Source organism: Rhinolophus sinicus, linkage group LG03, assembly GCF_036562045.2.
Source record: "Rhinolophus sinicus isolate RSC01 linkage group LG03, ASM3656204v1, whole genome shotgun sequence".
In the NCBI taxonomy this organism is placed as follows: domain Eukaryota; kingdom Metazoa; phylum Chordata; class Mammalia; order Chiroptera; family Rhinolophidae; genus Rhinolophus; species Rhinolophus sinicus.
In genome coordinates this window covers 53,305,405-53,324,688 of record NC_133753.1, presented here as the reverse complement: position 1 = coordinate 53,324,688, position 19,284 = coordinate 53,305,405, and the positions used below count along the sequence as shown (strand labels likewise).

At 40.1% G+C, this 19,284-nt stretch overlaps 1 protein-coding gene across 2 annotated transcripts in view; it reads right to left on the bottom strand.

Moving 5' to 3' along the window:
• Positions 1-12,678, bottom strand: part of PYGO1 (pygopus family PHD finger 1) — a 31,466-nt gene extending 18,788 nt beyond the window's left edge. For both annotated transcript variants that reach the window (XR_002137397.2, XM_019732295.2), the window contains exon 1: positions 12,494-12,678. Coding sequence is in view for 1 of the 2 variants with exons in the window: in XM_019732295.2 (XP_019587854.1) it covers positions 12,494-12,542 (49 nt within the window). In the remaining variant the exon portion in view is untranslated. The remainder of the gene's footprint in view (positions 1-12,493) is intronic.
• Positions 12,679-19,284: the final 6,606 nt, after the last annotated feature.

The window sequence follows — 19,284 nt, the reverse complement described above, 5'->3', positions numbered from 1 at the left end:
GAATGGTCTCTACTACATGCACATCACTTTGACACCGTCGTAAATTTTCAAAAGTCAAACCATCATTAAGTCAAGGACCGGCTGTATAACACTTCCAATGGCTCTGACTCCTGGCCTTACCTAGTCCTTCCTGCAGCTATCTGTGATAGTGGTGGTTCCTCTCCAAGAAGTAATCAGTAATATTAGATCAGATTAATGTTCATCAGGGCTAATTCGAATATAAACTACCAAGAATTTCTTTCTTTCTTTCTGTCAGCTACTTCTTCTATGATATTTCCTCACTCCAAAGGCTGTCATGTTCTGATACCTCCATGAATGAGTTGCTGCTCTTAACCTCCTCTGGAGTCACTGCCATGGCCACCTTCTTGATTGTGATCATTTCCTACGGATTCATTATTTTTGCTATCCTGAGGATCCGCTCAGCAGCAGGCAGACTACCAAGAATTTCTATGACTCTCACTCTTTAAAAATGAAGTGAAAGGTCAGAATCCAGGGGAGGGGAAAGTAGTGGTTATAGAGCTAGTTTAGGTTACCTTAATAACTTCTGGTACCAAAGCTTCTACCTGCTCTATTTACCTGCTGCTAACTTTGCAAGGTAAATAATGACTACTCAGACAGAAATACAGTTGTGGGGTACAGAACCAAAAAAAGGGGGATTGCCAAAGCTTATTGTAACACTGGTCACTCTGATCCTTTTATTTGTTAATAGTTGAATTTCTTCATGTCATCTCTTCACTTCTACCTGCCTAGTGCCCTCTGAATGCACAAGGGAAACAGAAGTGGGAATGGATGATGTCAAGAATGGAACAACAAGCCTCTTTCATCTTACAAAAGCAAAGGAATTTTATCTATCTATATATTATCACCCTGCATTATGTCAATCAATCTCAATTAAGCAAAATTATATTTCTCTTTTCACTCTTTAACCTTTATCCAGAACTGGAAGCTGAAGTTGTTATCTCTCCTCACAGTCTTATAGAAGAGTCCAATCTATTAAAGGAAACATTTTTTTCCCATCTAAAGATTCCACAAATTAAAGACTTTTTTACATGAAATCCATTTATAAGTATAAAATTATTTTTTCCTACTTGTAAATATTTTTTATTTTTATAAGGTGTGGATTATTTACTTTAGGCCTTTTATTATTTTTTCAGGTCTAATTATAACCTTTATTCCTTTTGTTAAAGATCAATCTATTTTGGCCCCAAGTCCTTACAAGGGAGTACATTAATCTGTACACTAGATAGCAGCGTGCCTTTTATATATTTTAATTTTCATTTTTAACCTTACTTTATTTATAATAATGCTTTGGTTTTTGATACTGTTCTCATAAGTACTGTGATTGCATTATTTTAAACTATTTTATAATTAATATTTTCCTTTAAACAAACTTGCTTCATCATTATTCCAAATAAGTAGATATTCTACTACATGTATGCATTGGTTTAAGTATATATCCTATGCTGATTAAATGACACAAACCAGGTTTGTGTCTCCCCCAAATTCATATATTGAAATCGTAACCCCTAAGGTGATGGTATTAAGATGTGGGGCCTTTGGGAAGTGATTAGGTCATAAAGGCAGAGTCCTCATGAATGGGATTAGTGTCCTTACAAAACAAACATGGGAGAGCTCCCTCACCCCTTGTCCATGTTAGGACACAGCAAGAAGGCTGCTGTCTATCTGTCTATGAACCATGAAGAGGGTCCTCACCAGACACTGAATCTGCTGGTACCTTGTACTTGGACTTCCTAGCCTCCAGAATTGTGAGAAATAAAATTTGTTGTTTATAAGCCATCCAGTCTATGGTATTCTATCATAACAGCCTGGGTGGACTAAGACACTAACACATTGCCTGGCACACAGTGGGTGCTCAAATACTAGTTTTCAGTTTGCTTTCCTTTAGACAAAACTATACCATTTAAGTCCACTTCACTTAGGTTTCTATAGAATTTAACATCCGATTAAAATATCTAATAATATCCAGCAGTGTCAACACTCAATGGACACTCAAATATCAGTTTTTCACAACAGCAGAAAAGTCTGGGATATACTGTGAGTTTATTCTATCATTTACTATGGATGTGAACATCTTAGCTAAGAGCACTGTCTTCACCTGAAACACATACTTCTATAATGCTGGTCTCTACCATGGAATGAAAATACGAATTAAAATGTGAATACGTTTAGTATTATATGAATTCCATCAAGCATTTGGCAAAATGGCCTTACATGATTTAAATGAAAGTGCCATTATTTTCTTTTAGAATGCAGGGAAGAAAAGTGTCCACTATGTGATACCAGGCACATAGATCAATCTGAGCATGTAATAAATATTAAATTCAGAAAGCACTCAACATCAGGTATTTAAGGTTTCAAATATATGCGATTCCTGTGCCAGCTGTCTCCCTAAATTAGTGATCTTTGTATCACTGAGGTGCATGAGGTTTAAGGTTTGAGCTTACGAAAGGTAAAGCTTAGGAGAGTGAGTGGATGGTATCTATGGATGAAGCTAACTCCATATAATAATACCTCTAATAATAAACTTATTTTATTAACAAAGTCAGCCAGCTTTTTAAACAAAAAACTTCAGAAATTATGGAGAACAAAGCTGCAAACATTCACAAAAAATCATATAATAAACAGCTTGTATTTATCTTTCTCAGCAAAACTGTGAAATCTAAGAAGTTTCTGCTTTTACAATATTTGTTTTGTTCATTGTTTTCTCCCTAGAGGGAGAGAACCTTCATTGCTTTTCACTCCATACCCACTCCCAGTCAAAATAAGAAAGAATATGCTGTAGGTCATTTACTTATTGATGAACTGATTCAATATATCTAAAAGTGAATGTTGATCACATTACTTATATTTTGGAATGTATATTTTAGACTTTCTATTTCTGATTTTAAAATGAACACTTACAAATAACTTACAATGTACCAGATGCTGTTTTCAATGCTTTATATATACGTATTAACCCATTTAATCCTTCAAACAGCTCCATAAGGTATTATTTTCATTTTGCAGCTGAGGAAACTGATGCACAGGAAACAGTACCTGGTCAAAGACAGCACAGCTAGTAAATAGCATAGCTGGGATAAGAACCCTGGCAATCCTGCTCCAGAGTCAAAATGCACTACAGTGGTACCTCGGTTTTCTAACGTAATCCTTTCCGGAAGACTGTTCGAGTTCTGAAACGTTCAAAAATCGAGGCACGGTTTCCCATAGAAAGCAATGCAAAATGGATTAATCCGTTCCAGGCCTTTAAAATCAACCCCTAAAACAGCAATTTAGCATGAATTTTACTATCTAATGATACCATAGATCCATAAAATGATACACAATGAAAGCAATAAACACAATATACTTTACTGTAAAAGCAATAATAAATAAACACAATGTAAAAACAGTACTGTAGATGATAAAAATAGAAATGCAATTTTTTCTTACCTGCAATGACGATAGTCATGGTTTGGATTGGGGGGGGGGTCCCCTTCAATAATCACAATAGATGACTGTTCTTCAGGTGTTCTGTGGTCCTCTTCCATAATTGCAATAGGTAAGTGTTGTTCAGGTGTTCTGTAGCCCTCTTCCAGAATCACTGTAGGTAACTCCTCTCCTGCCATTCCTTCCCTTGATTTTTTTACACCACTGACACCTGGTTTAGACTCACTGGATCTTTTCCTCACTAAAAATATTTCAATTGACACGCTTTTTCCAATGTTTTAAAATTTGTCTAAAGTGAGACAAAATTATCATTGAAAATGTTAGTGGCATGACTTACAGCAGCTTTATCAGGGTGATAGTTTTCAACAAAAATTTGCACTTCAACCCTTTTTGCACACATTTCTTTGATCAGTGCAGTAGAAACACTTTCTGTTCCCTCCTCCTCTGAAGACAGTTCCTCAGTTGCCTCCTGTTGCTGCTGTCAGAATGTTCTGAAGTTCTTCTGTGGTGAGTTCAGTCCTGTGGTCCACTAACTCCTCCACATCATCACTACTCACTTCCAAGCCCATGGACTTTCCCAGACACACAATATCCTCAACAATAGGAGCATCCTCTTCAACGTCCTCAAATACACGTTCAGGGACAGCTTCTGGCCACAATTCTTCCATGCTGACTTCACTGTTCTGTGAGACACATCCCTCCATGCTTTGTCTATGAGATGTATGCAATGTAGGGTATTGAAATGATTCTTCCAGAACTCTTCGAAGGTTAGCTCTGTGTCTGAGGTCACCTCAAAGCACCTTTGGAACAGTGCTTTGGTGTAAAGCTTCTTAATATTAGGTATGACCTGCTGGTCCATGGGCTGGATGAGAGGAGTCGTATTGGGGCGCAAAAATTTTATGCTGATAAAACTGAACTCTTCCACCAACTCGTCCTCCAAGCCTAGGGGGTGAGCTGGAGTACTATGTATAACAAGCAGGCACTTCACTGGAAGATTTTTGTCTTGGAGGTATTTTTTTACACTTGGCCTGAACACTTCATGAACCCACTCAATAAAAAACTGCCTGGTTACCCAAGCTTTGCTGTTTGCTCTCCACATCACATGCAATTTGCTTTTTATGACATTGTTTTTCTTAAATACCCTGGGGTTCTCAGAATGGTGGACTAGCAAAGGCTTCAACTTAAAATCCCCATTTGCATTCCCACAAAATAAAAGGGTTTGCCTGTCTTTCCTGGGCTTGTGTCCTGGCAATGATTTCTCCTCCTTTGTTAGGTAGGTCCTCTTTGGCATTTTCTTCCCAAAAGAGGCCTGTCTCACCATAGTTGAAAACTTGTTGGGGAAGGAAACCCTCTGCCTCTACATAATCTTTAAATTCCAAAACAAATTGGTCAGCGTTTTCTTTGTTGGCACTGGCAGCTTTACCATGTCTCACCACATTGTGTATGCCACTTCTCTTAAATTTTTCAAATCACCCTCTACTTGCCTTGAAAATATCACTCTCAGCGCTTGTTCCAGGGGTGTTTTTGATGAGGTCAGCTTGCAAATGTAAAGCTTTTTCACAAATTATGCTCTCAGAAATGCTGTCACCAGCCAACTGTTTTTCATTTACCCATATGAAAAGCAATTTTTCCACTTCTTCAATTGTCTGTGTTCTTTGTCTTATGTTTTAACACCTCTTGCAACATTGGCTCCTTTAATGGCTTCTTTATTTTTTAAGATGGTACAAATTGTAGATTTGGCAATACCAAACTGCGTTGCCAGATCACATACAAGGACACGACTTTCATGTTTGGAAATAATTTCCTTCTTCACCTCTACTGTTGTTCTGTTAATGACTCTCTTGGCTTTGCAGCTTTTATCCATTTCTCACAGCAAGGGGTGATTGGCAGAGGGCTCCTGAGATGACATGAACACAGATTGATTGCACACAGCCACAAAACAAATTGGTTGCAAGAGTGCTCCTGAGATGAGATGAGTTGAGCAGATTGATTGCACACAGTCACGAAATAAGCCCAAATATCACCTCTTTGTTGCACGGGTGCTCAGGACTCAATAGCCAACAGCTAGGCCTCAGGATCTTGCACTCCGTGGAAGCTGCGTGACATGTTCAACTTCCGAGGCGTGTTTGAAAACCGAAGCATTTACTTCCGGGTTTACAGCATTCGTAAACCGAAATGTTCGTCAACGGAGACATTTGAAAACTGAGGTACTACTGTACCTTTCTCAACATTGCTATTAGCATGTCTCTAGAGACTGGGAACAGGGAAGGAGACCTGACCATAGCTTACAGCTAACCTTGAAAGTAAAGATGACTGAGACTCTGGGTTGCCTGGAATAAGTGTTAAAAGAGAGAACTGTATGATCTTCCTAAAAGGTAACTCTTCCACAGCTCTGGAAAGAGCAAACTAGGAGGACTACATTACCTGAAGCTACTGAAATCTCTTTGTTAACATTCATCAAATTAGATTTCAGAAACACTTGTTTAGCCTCTGTAAGTACAGAAATAAAAGTAATACAATGGTACCTCGGTTTTCTAACGTAATCTGTTCCGGAAGACCATTTGAGTTCTGAAACGTTCGAAAACCGAGGTACGGTTTCCCCATAGAAAGTAATGTAAAATGGATTAATCCGCTCCAGACCTTTAAAATCAACCCCTAAAACAGCAATTTAGCATGAATTTTACTATCTAATGATACCATAGATTCATAAAACTTACGGCGTTTGTAAACCAAAATGTTCGTCAACAGAGACGTTCGAAAACCAAGGTAATACTGTAATTTCTGCCTGTAAGCATCCCATAATCTACAAGAAACAATTTTTTCCTTTTTTTTTTGAAACTCTTAAATTTAACATGATAAATATTATGATAAAGATGAGGAGAAGATGTAGAGGGAACTCCCATCTAATCCTGAGGGAAGACATCCCAGGAGGTTTCAACTGCGCTGATTCTTTGATTCAGTATTTTACCAAAGATGGGGAAAAAAGAGGGCATTCCTAGCAGAAGGTAACAGAATGTGCAAAGAAAGGTTTAAAGGCAAGCGAGACCATGACCATGTCTAGAGAGGAAATGAGAATATTTCAGAACTGGAGCACAAGAGACAAGTGAGAACATTTCATGGAACGTGAAAGATGCAGGACTAAGTGATAGGCCTGAGCCAAATTTTAAAAAGGGCTAATACGAGAAGGTTGGATTTTTATCCTAAAGGCAATGGGGAACCACTGAAGAATTTTACAAAAAAGATCAACATGACTGTCATGAATTGTGTTTGTGGGGCAATGGAACATAGTGACTAAGACTTTGGGCCCCAGAATTTAAGTTCTAGCTTTGCCACTTAGTAGCTGGATAAATTTTAATGTGTTACTTTACCACATATTACTTAACCTCTCTGAGCATCAATTCTTCAACTGTAAACATAGAATGATAATAACACCTAACTCACTGGGTTATTGAGAGGATTAAACAAGATGATCCATTTAAACCACTTAGCAAACTGTTTGGTAAGTACTCAGTAGTTGGTAGTTATTTGTCACCAGCAGCAGTAATGTGGAAAAGGGATTAAGAGGGACAAAAGGGATTAAGAGGGAGGCCAGGAAACCAGTGAGAGCTATTGTGAAAAAGAGACACGTAAAATCTGAACTAAGGAGACTAAGGAGATGGTGGTGGAAAGGTCGAGGTAATGATAAGTTCAAAACATATTAAGGAGACAGATATTCTAGAGCTTTGGGACAGCGGAGGAGTGGGGGATGGGTTTCGGTTACCAGATAAATGATGTTCACACCACTATAAGGATTATGGGAGAAAGAACAGGATGGACATCTCACATAGATACCTTTCATTCAGCATGTTAAAAACAAAATTCATTAATTTCCCCCTCATAAATCTACTCCTTTTTTGTATCTGTGACACCATTATTTTATGATTTTTCTCCTCTAACTTTCTGGCTACTCCTTCACATTCTCCGTCTCAGGGTTCTCTTTTTCCTTTTGTCTCCAAAATATTAGTGTTACCCAAGTTGCTTTTTCCAGTGCTTTTCTCTTCTCACTTTTCACTTTCTCTTGGATGAGCTCATCTATTCCCAAGACATCAATTAGTAGTCACCTGTTTACTGATATCTTCCAGATCTTTATTTTTGGCTCAGACTACCTGCTGCAGTTCCAAACCATTATACCCACTGTGTACACTGCAACATCCCAGGGGAATATTCACTGAGTCAAAAACCAAACTCACTTTCCTGATAATCTGCCTACCCCTTACGTGTACCATTTAAAAAAACAACAAAAACCAAACAAACTTTACTTTCACTGACTCTTCCCCTTGATTCTGTGACCACATAAATTATGCTTCCTCTTCAATCTTTTTTTTTTTTTTAATTGGGGAAGGGGTACAGGACTTTATTGGGGAACAGTGTGTACTTCCAGGACTTTTTTCCAAGTCAAGTTGTTGTCCTTTCAATCTTTTCCTCTTCAATCTTAATCCAAATTCTCCACACACCTATCTGATCAGGATGGTCTATATCCGAATATATTTTAACTTATTTTTTATAGCAGTTTCAGGTTTAGAAAACAACATAATAAAGACATTTACACTCCTCACAAAGTGATAATCCCCCCGCCCCCGAGTCTACTGCACCTCTGACATCGTGTAAAGCAGGAACATTTATACAATGGAGCATTACTCTGCTATAAAAAAGAATGGAATCTTACCATTTGCAACATGGATGGACCTAGAGAATATAATGCTAAGTGAAATAATCAGACTGAGAAAGACAAATTATATGTGCAATCTAAAGAACAGAATCAACAAGCAAATGAAACAGAAACAGACTAAGAGATACAGAGAAAAAAGTGAAGGATGGTCTGTTTTTTAGTAAAGTCTACTTTTAGCACTTTTATGACATTTCTGTGTTATTATCTCATTCTAATACAGCCTTACCTCTCCAGTGTCATTTCTAACTCTGGTTAAAAGAATTTAATCTGAAATGAATGTCTCAACTTCCTTCTTCATCTCTAGATTTGTTTTTTCCCCTCTTTTCTCTCTCTCTCTCTCTCTCTCTCTCTCTCTCTCTCTCTCTCTTCCTCTCCCTCTCCCTCCCTCTCTCTCTTTCAAGACTAAGTTTTCATTTGCATCCTTGATGAAATTCCCTTTTTCTTATCTGCAGAGACCTGATTTACAATAGGAGCCTTATCTATCTCATCCCCAGATTCCAGAACAGTGAATGCCCAGCACATGGTAGATATTAAAAGACAGGCATTGAATGCTTTATTAAGGAATTATTCTTTGTTGCCTTTTCAGTTTCTCCCCACTCCCTCTACAAATACCTTGTCTTTTCAAAGGACAAAAAATAAATAAAAAGACACCCATACAAACTTTCTCTTGACCCTATCTTTAAAGCTATTGGCTATGTCTTTCTACCACCAAGCTTCTTTTAAATTGTATCTGTACCACTAACTTCACAACTTTGAAATGTGGTTTTCTCTCAAAAGTGCCTCTTCAAAATCACCACTTACTTCTTAGACCTTTTTCTCCCTCATCCTCCTTGTTGTTCCTTCAACATCATTTTACACAAAAGAACACCCACTGCTTTTTAGAACTCTTCTCCAGCAGGTCTTCCATGATTCCCGTAAAGACAGGTTATATGTACCTTTATTTCCTATAGATGGTCACAGCACTTACCATGCTGTTTGTAAATGTGTGCTAGTTTGTCAGTATCCTGGACTATACTAAAACTTTTTTAAAGACAGGTGTTATATCTTCTTAATCAATATATGCCCACTGTCTGGCACTATGCTCAATAAATATTTGTTGAATAGTCAAATGAATATTGTCATCAGACCAATACCTAAGAGTTCTAGGAACACTGGTGAATGGGAGTGTTGGTTTAAATAAGTATGACAGACAACACTCTTAAGAGAAAAGGGCAAGTAAAAGTAGTATGGACAATCGGAAAGCAGCATAAAGATGTGAATGAGTTATTTCATATAGTCACTCATTCATTCACTTGGTATTTACTGGGGGCAAGGTAATTAGAGGAGATATAGAAAGATGCTAAAGATATTGTACCTATTCTCATGGACCTGTCTTACAATCAAGGGCTGAGAGTCTGGGAGTGGTAAGAACTGGTAGAAAATGCGAGTAAGATACTTTGCCATTAAATAGCAATTCTAAATCTAATATTAAAGTATCAGGATAAGTTTGGAAGACCACCAATCAGCTTCTTCTGGTCCACTCACATTTCCAATCTAGTAGTTCCACCAGTGGCAGTTCTCAAACTTTATTGTGCATGAGGAACACCTGGGGATCTCGTCAAAGATGGAGAAAAATCACCTAGATCCTTATTCTGTGGGTCCAGGAATGTGCCTTTTTAATAAGCATCCCAGAGAATTATGATGCTTTTGGTCTACAGAGTATACTAAAGTCCTTAGTTATTCACATCATGATTTTGCCATATCTGAGTTACACCTATAATACTATTTTCTTAATAATCTCTTTAAATTGAATATATACTTGTATATCTTAGCCTTATCCTAAGCAGGAAGTTTGTTGACTTACATTTTTATAATACACATGAAATAAACACATAACCATTAAAAAGTCTGTCTGTATACATCAATGAATGGGAAACAGTTTGAGAAGCACTGCTGAAAAGTTTATGCTCTGTAAACACCATACCCTGAATATAATCAGATGATAGATTATAACAAAAAGTTCCAGGGCACTGAAGTTCAGCAGAATTGTGCTTCAGAAGACCTCATGTAGATACTCTGGTACCTTTAATGGATTATAAAATAATCGAAAATGTTTTTAAAAATTAATGTTGTAATTATTACAAAATGACTTATTATAAAAACCCCTCCTATTGACATTTTATTTTTAAAAAGTGCTTTGTCTTTTATTCTTTTTATTCTTAAAAGACAGATTATTGGGTACTTAACTCACAATATTCTTGAGCAGACATCTGCACCAACTCCCAACAGTTAAGGCATCAAACTTAAAAGCAGCAGTTGGAACAAAATGAAGATAGATCTGTGCTCTTGACCCACAATAAAATATACATCTATTTTATTTACAATTACATTTGATTAAGACTGATAATTGAGTTCAAAGATATAAACATGATAGTTCTCTTCCTCTTCCTTTTCCTTCAATTACTTTCCTTCAAAGTAATTTATCATAATAGGTAAAATATGGCAAAAATATCAGAGGAATAACTGCATCTCAGAAAGGTGTTTTCTTAAAGGCTTTGGCAACTCATAACCACAAACAGAAAAGAAAGTTGAAATAGAAAACCTTCACCAATTGAAAGATTGTGCTGATATTAAGCCTTTAAAAACAATATTCTGCTTTAAATTATGTGTTTGCTTAAATGGTTAGGAAAATCAATCTCCATTTAAATATTTGAGTGGATGTTTTTTGGGTACCACATTGTTACTGTGTCACAAGCTAATTCCATATGTTTAGTCTCTGGTTACACGGAACAAAAACATAGATGAATGACTATGGTCCTTGATCTTCACATCAGCTTAAGTCAATTGGAAATTTACCTTACTACTTATTGATTTAAAAAGCACTTTATCCTGTTTGAATGAAAGGATTATTGTAATAGCCTCCAAACTAGCCTCCCTGCTTCTACCCTTGTTCTCTACACTCTATTTTCCACACAGCAGCCAGAGAACCCTGTTAAAAACGTAAGTCAGATCAGTCACTCTCTGCTCAAAATGCCCAGTCCCTATCTGAGTAAAAGCCTAAGTTTTTCAAACAGCACACAGGCCCCCAATACACAATCACCCTATCCTTTAGCTCAGCTCATATTACTCTCCCTATGTTCATCAGGCACCAGTTACAGCAGCTTCTTTGCTGTTGCTTGAATCTACTAGGCAAATTTCAGAACTAGGGCCTTTGCACTTGCTATTCCTTTTGCCAAGATTGCTCTTTCCACACATATCAATATGGCTCTGCTCTATCATTTCCTTTGGATCTTTGCTCAAACATCATATTCCAAGTGAGCTCTCTTACATATTTAAAATTGCCACCTCCCCCCCCATACATATTTCCTAACCGCTTTCCCTCCTGCTTTGTTTTTCTACATAGCACTTACCGTTGATATTCGATACCTTTTCTTTATCTTTGTTTACCCCACAAGACTGTGAACTCCTTCTGGGTGGACTGTCATTTTGCTTTGTTTACTGTTGTATCCCAGTGCCAAGAACTGTGCTTAGCACACAGTAGATGTTCAATAAATACTTGCTTAATGAACAAACAATATTACATCAATTTTGAGATTTTCATCCTTAACCCTAGTAAGAGCTGGAAATTAGAGCTGGAAGGTATATCCCCCAAATTTCCAGACGGCACTTGGGGTCTGTCAACTTACATGCATTATCTTTTGTCTGGTACATTGTTCCCTCTGATTTTTCTTAGATAGTAAAGGCAGCAGGAAATATTCCTAACTAGTGTGCAAGAAGAAGCAAACCAATCATATACAAAACTGATTTGGGGTGATGTGATTCTTATTCATAAGCCAATAGAGAAAATGCCTTTTGAATTTACAGTTTCTCCTCTTAAGCCTAAGGAAAACAAGCTGTATATTTGTTGCTTTTTGGAGGGTGGTAAAGGGGGCTGGGGGAGACGCAAAGGCCCGTACACCTTCTTCAAGAACCTCAAGTCTCGTGCAGTCTAACTTACTTTTTTGGGAGGTGGGCATCGTTCGTGGTCTCTGCAAGGGGGTGTTTCTTTCTCACCCTTTGAGGTGCCTATTGTGCTGTCTTGCGAATGAGGTAGGTGGGAGGAAAGGGGGATGAAGGGATGCTGAGTGCGGCTTCAACTGCCTCCTAGCACAAAGTCGGGGAGGCGAGGGCTCCGCGGGTGTCTAGGGGGCCAGAGGGACGCGCGCCTCCGACCGCAGCGTCGGCCCCGAGGCGCGGGCGGGACGCGGGCTGCGCGGAGTTAGGCCCGGACAGAGCCCGGTGGCCTCCCACCAGCCCGGCACGCGGTCCCCGCGCACCCCACTCCCCCGACCCCCTCAATCCGGCGCCCTTCTCGGTTACCTCGAACTCTCTTCAGCGAAATGGGATCCTTCTCCTGTTCTGCTGACATTACAGACCGCAAAGCATGACTCCCCCCCAGGCCGCGGGAATTCGGTCTCTTTGATGCGGCGGCAGCGGCTCCTCCTCCTCCTCGCGGGGCCGCTGCGGCTGCGAGGCGAGCCTCCGAGCCGAGGCGCGGCCGAGGGCGGCGGGGACGCGGGCCGACTTTGCAAAGTTTGGGAGGAGGACGAGGCCTCGGGGCGGCCGGGCGGCGTGCGGGGGCTGGCCGGGCTCAGCCGCGGCAGCGGGGAGCGCGGCCTGGGGGCGGCCCCCCGCCCGGGGCCGGCATGTGCCGAGGATGAGTGCGCCGCCGCCGCCTCCTCCCACTCCTTCTTCTTCGCCGCCGCCGCCTGAGGAGCCGCTGACAGGGGAGGCAGGAGCGGGCGGTCGGGCCCTGGCGGCGCACTCACAGCGCCCTCTGAGGAGGAGGTCTGCGCTCTCGCCGCTCCCGAGTCGCAGACACAAAAGCCCCCAGCGTGGAGCCGCCTGCAAAACCCGCTCTGGGGCGGGCGAGGGACGTGGCGCGGCCCCGCGGCTTCCCCGCCCTGAGCTTCCCAGCCCCGCGCGGGGACGGACTTCGGGGGGCGGGGGCCGCTGCCTGGTCCCGCCGCGCCTCCCGCCGCCGCCGCCTCGCGCTCCGCCTCGGCCCAGCCCCCACGGCCCGCGCGCGCCTCTCGCTCCGCGCCGGGGCTCGCGGGCCCGCGGCCCTCGCTACGGAGGCGGGCAGCGCGCGCCGAGGGGCCGCCCCGCCCAGCCCCGCGCCCTGCGCTCCCCGCCACCCGCGAGGCCCGAGGACGCCCGGCTCTGCGGCCGACGCGCCCTGACTCGGCTTCTGCGAGGCAGTGGCATCTCGGAACTTCGTCGGAGGCCACAGCAGGCATCTTGGCCTCGCAGCCAGGGATCTGGAAGACAAACGTGCGATCCGAGGAAACTTTGTAAGCGGGAGCTAGAGAGTTCTCGGCGGGCATGTGGACACCCACATTCCCAGACTCCGTGTCCGTGGTCTGGACACCTGTTTGTGGAATGACCCAACTTCAAGTTTTAACAACTTGACTCTTTAAGAAAGAGCGATGCGGAATTAATACAAAAAGGGAGAGTGGGTACAAGCGGTGAGACGGCTGGACCTGATTTAGACGTTAAATTTTTGGAGGCCCCCCCAGTGTGCTGGTACATTGGATTTGGTCACTGGTTCCACATCCATCATTTGAGCTGTGTGACCTGAGGCAACTTAGGTAACCTTTCTGAGTCTAAGATTTCTGATCTTAAAAAGGCAACGGAGCTACATCTTTGAGGTTTCTTCTAGCTCTAACATTCTCTGGCTTACTTTTAACAGGGAAACTGTTCTCCCTGTTGTTAGGTTTTCCAGTTATCCTATTAAAGAGACTCTGTAGGTGCAGACTCCAGTCTTCAGGTGAGCCACTGGGTTTATTTTGATGTCAGAATCACTGAAAAACATTAATCATATCAGGATTTAGAACTAACCACAAACAGGAGTCTCATCCTTCTGGAGACCAGACCCAAAGAACTCAGTCAACTTCACATACAGTGTCAGAGAACAGATGTCAACATGGAAATATATAGTCTTAACAGCTACATAGCAGACAAGCACCACAGCAGCAGAATCGGCTTTACAAGACAGGATATGGCGTGGCCAGGGGACAAATGTTACCCTTTTCCTAATAAGTTTGGAGGAAAAAATCCTCATTGCAAGATTCAGACTAGGACAGACTGGGGAAATTTTTCTTTAAGAGGCACGTCTGGGAGAAAGCTCTCCCCAACTAGAATATAAGGTCTGTGCAGGCAGGAATTTTATCCAGTTCACTACTGTATCTAGTCTGGCAATGTGCTGACTGGCAAGTGCTCAAAAAATTTTGTTGAATGAATATGCATGAATAAGTAGGCTGGGAGTGGCCCTTAGCAGACAGGATTGACAGGGTTTTGGTAAGTGTGATAAGCAATCAGTGAGTATGGTAAAGCAAACTGGATCTTACACTCCACCTCAGGATTGAGAGATGTGAAAGCACTTTGAGAATATCAATCAATATGGAAACGTGGAGTTTTTATTATATAAGGCTTAGTGCAAGGAAAGTGGTTGAGAAAAATTCTAAGAGATTTTGAATTCTTTATTGCAATTCCCTAAAACTAGAGACTCAGAAATAATATGCAAATCAAGAGAAACAAATTGGATTCTTTATAGTGTTTCATGAAGAATAAAAAGACCATCTTACTTGGCCATGGGTTTTTAGATCAATTTGACTTCCAAATCCTGACTACTTACTTGCTACGTATCAGAATTACAGGTAGAACTTTCTAAAATCTCAGATTCCCAAACCCCTTATGTCCCAAGTATGACAGAATTCATAACAAAATATCCCTTCACCTTGCTGTTGTAGTCTTTATCTATGGGACTTTGTTATGCGTTCCAAGAGCTAATCTTTACTCCCTCTCATACAGAGAAATGCAGGTAAATCTATTGTTACCCGACTATTGCCTACCTCATTATTTAAAAATATATGCTGAGTCATGCATAAAACTCAGTAGAAGGCACAGCTTAGGCTAGAGCAAGGCTCAGTAAACTTATTCTGTGGCAGCCCAGATAAATATAGATGTTGGAGGCCACATGTTCTCTGTCACAACTACTCAAGTTTGCCACTGTGGTAGGAAAGCAACCATAGACAATATATAAACAAGTGGGTGTGGCTGTGTTCCAATAAAACTTTATTATAAAAGCAGGCAGTGCGCTGAATTCGGCCCACAGGCTGAAATCAGCTGACCGCTAGACTAGAACTTGGATCACATAAAGGACTTTGGAGCTCAGGGGACAGGCTCAGGCTTCAGATACAAATGAAGGAGACATTACCTAAGACTGGGTAAACTCACCCAGGACCAATGAGAAATGAGAACCAAGAACAGAATCCAGGGAAACTGCATTTTAAAGTGTGGATAGAGATAGAGGAGCCTATAAAGGAAATTGAGAAGGAATGAAAAATTTAAAACAGGAGTGTTAGGGCAGTCAAGAAAAGGGAGAGATGATCAACATTGTCGCATGCTGTCAAAAGATGTTCTCATTTCCATCATCAGATATCTCTGGCCTGGAATCTACTTAGCATCCTTGTTTTCTTATATTCTTAAGTATTTTATAGTCCTTGCTTTTAATAGTTTACATCTCAAATTTTACCTTTCATATTGTGGAAGGTAGCATAGTGGAGCTTTTTTAAGCATAAAGATTCTAATATAAATTGTTTTAAATTAACATGTAAACATTTTTTTCAGAAAAAATATTGCTATAAGTTCTATTTTCAAACATTGAATATCATAGATTTGTTTTAAATTGAATAGAAATAAAAATCAAACCCAATTCTAGGTGTTTGGACATTTTGCAACATTGGTTTGAATCCTTCATGATCGAATTGAAACTGTGATCAGCTTAGCAACCTCTCTCTATATATTCTCTATACATCCAGCATCCCCTTGTTGACAAATATAGATGGACTATCAAAAGCTCCAATTTAAGGGAATCACAACAGCACACTTTGGGAGATGTCTGAGGCAGGATTCAATCCAAAAGCAAAACCCACACAATTGAAACAGGATAGGTAAATTTAACACAAAGAATTAACTACAGCAGGTGATTGCAGTAGGGAGGGATTGGATAGTAAGAAGCAGAAAGAATGCTGAAGAATATGAGAAAAGCAGATATAAGGAGGAGACCCTACCCTTAAAACTGAAATTGAGCTCCCAAAGTAGAGGCTCCTCCCTCTCCAGGCTGCAATCCTTACCTGATTGGAGGGTGCACATCTGTGCACTCTGAGGGGCGGGCCAGAGGAAGCTGCTGTCCCTGGCTGCTGCCTGCATTGCAGGTTCCTGGCACTGAGTAAGTTGCCAGCACTGTAGGAGCTGGACACAGAAGCCTTGTGTACTGCAGGAGCCTACCAATAGGAGCACCTGGAACAGGAAGAAAAGCCCTTCCTCTTGCAATATCTCTTCAGCACCCTCTACAGACAAAGTATAACATCATGCCAGCTGGCAAAGGAAAACTTTTAAGGGTCCATCACCATTATTGCAGAGCAGGCATTAAAGGATTAATGGGGGTTGAGAGGCAATAAATTGATTATTGACACAATGATAGTTTGTACTTTAGCTAAGCAAAACTCCCAAAGTGACCTCACAGCAACAGCTACTTTGGTTCTGGAACATGCTGTCATAAAATGGTGCCTTCTGATTTTTTGCTCTCTTGTCCTAAATGTATATTTTCTAGGCTATGAAATATAGGGCAAAGTTTGACTTCAAAATACCTTTTGAAATCTTCTCTTTAACCTCTCATGTCCCGTCCATCACCAGAGTCCATAAATTTTATCACCTATGTATTTTTCAGATGTGTCCGTTCTTCTCTATCACCACAGCCACCACCGAAATCCAACCATGATCATTTATCTCTTTTTTCTGGACTAATCCAATAATCACCCAATAGTTTCCCCACATCCACCTTAGTCAAAATGCTCTTTAAAAACAATTACAGAATCACAGGAAGCTGCAAACACATGTATAGGGAAGTCCTGTGCATTCTTCCCCCAGCTTCCTTCAGTGTTCGCATGGTGTCCAGTTATAGTACAATATCAAAACAAAGAAATTGACTTTGGTACAATCCATAAAGCTTATTCAGGTTTTATCAGTTATACATGCACATGAATACATCTGTACCTCTCTGTAATTTTATCACACATGTAACCTTGTGTAACCATGACCACAATCAAGATATCAAGATACTCAACTGTACAATCACCACAAGATTCCCTGGTAACAGGACTCCCTTGTGTTATCCCTTTACAGCCACACCTACCCACTTCCCTGATCTCTAAGCCATCAGTGGCAGCCACTAATCTATTCTGCATCTTTATAATTATGTGATTTCATGAAGGTTACACAAATGAACTCATGCAGTATGTATCCTTTTGAGATATTTTGTCACACAATTCCCTTGAGTTTCATCTAATTTATTGTGTGTGTCAATAACTACTTCATAATATTCCATGGTATGGATGTACCACAACTTGTTAAACCATTCACCCACTGAACGACTACATGGGTAGTTTCCACTTTTTGGCTATTATGAATAAAGCCATTATGAATATTCATGTACAAGTTCCTGTGTAAAAATAAGTCCTCATTTTTCTGGGATAAATGCCCAAGAATGCAACTGCTGGGTCATGTGGTAAATCCATTTTTAGTTTGAAAGGAATTGCCAAACTATTTTCCAGAGTGCAGAGTGCTCTTTTTAATACACAAATCTCATCCTATCATCACTTTACGTAAAATTCCTCAATGGCTTTCCACTGCTATTATAATTAAGACTAGGATTTTTTTTAAAAAAAAAACACATAAGACTTTAACGCTTATACAATATGATTTCCACTGATTTCTCCATCCTCATCCTGTACCACTCCCCTTGCTCTGTATGCTCACTGGCCTTTTAAAAATTTCCTCCAATATTCTCCTGCTAGGGTGCTTTGCAAATACTGTTTCCTGTTCCAGGAATGCTCTTCTCTCTACACCTAGTCCAATTGGCTCAATCTTACCTTTCATTCTTGACTCAAGTATTTATCTCCTCATTCTCCATCTAGTCTACTTCAGATTCTGGTTTTTCATGTCCCTTTCCATCATCACTTCTCTGTTTGAAATATATATTAATTTCTGCAAATATCAGATTAAATTTCATCTTCAGCTCCAGACTCTCAAATTCATGAGAGTAAGGGTTGTATTGACTTTTGCTTATTACTGTCTGGAATGAATGAATGAATTATATACTTGCAAAGAATTCAGTGTCAAAGCCTTAACATTCTATAACTTTATCCATTATTTAAGATATATTAACTACTCTCAAGCTGGAAAAAAAAGATATATTAACTACTCATGTTCAAGATAGTCTAAGCAATAGAGTCCTATAGCCAAACTGCAGACAAAATTCAAGTTTACATTAATACCTTTTGAAATATATATTATTTCAAACTAAGACTTATTTTATAAATATTTCTGGTGGATAACTATTATTGAAAAATAACAGAAAGTGATTAATAGGGCATTTGTAATTCTTTTAAAATATTAAGGAGGCTTGCAAGTCAAGAAAGGAACAAATGGTCTTCATAGCTTTCTCCATTTTAATCATTGTCATATGATCTTGACATGCCCTTTGCAATCAATAACCAAAGACTTGAGTTTAACATAACCATAAAGGTCCATGGTACCTTTCCTGGTTAAAAATATTCATGGTTAAGTGAGGTGCCTCCAGTGAGGCACCTGTCTTTGATCTTTGATTCTAAAGACATTGTGAGTCACACACTTCTTATGTGACAGCTGGTAAAACCAATATGACAAAGTAATGTGGGATATTTGCCTTGTTTTGGTCTGTTTCTTACAGCAATGGGAAAAGAGGCACATTTTTTTCAGGATGTAAATACTGCCAACATAGGCAGACTGCAACACTGTGAATGCTTGAGAAATTTTTAAGAGCATGTGGGAATAAGCAAGATATGTGCATATTTGTGAATAAAACACAGCAGAGCAGGACCACCTAAAAAACATGACAAATCTTGGTGTTAAAACAACAAACTGTAAATATGGAACAATTGGCATTTTACTTTTAAGAGAAAATGTGCCAATGTTAAATCTTTTTGGTTTGTATGTGTGATTGGAGGGCTAGAACCAGAAAGGAGAGGCAAGATAATAATAACTTTGTGCAGTAACCTTCCTTTGAG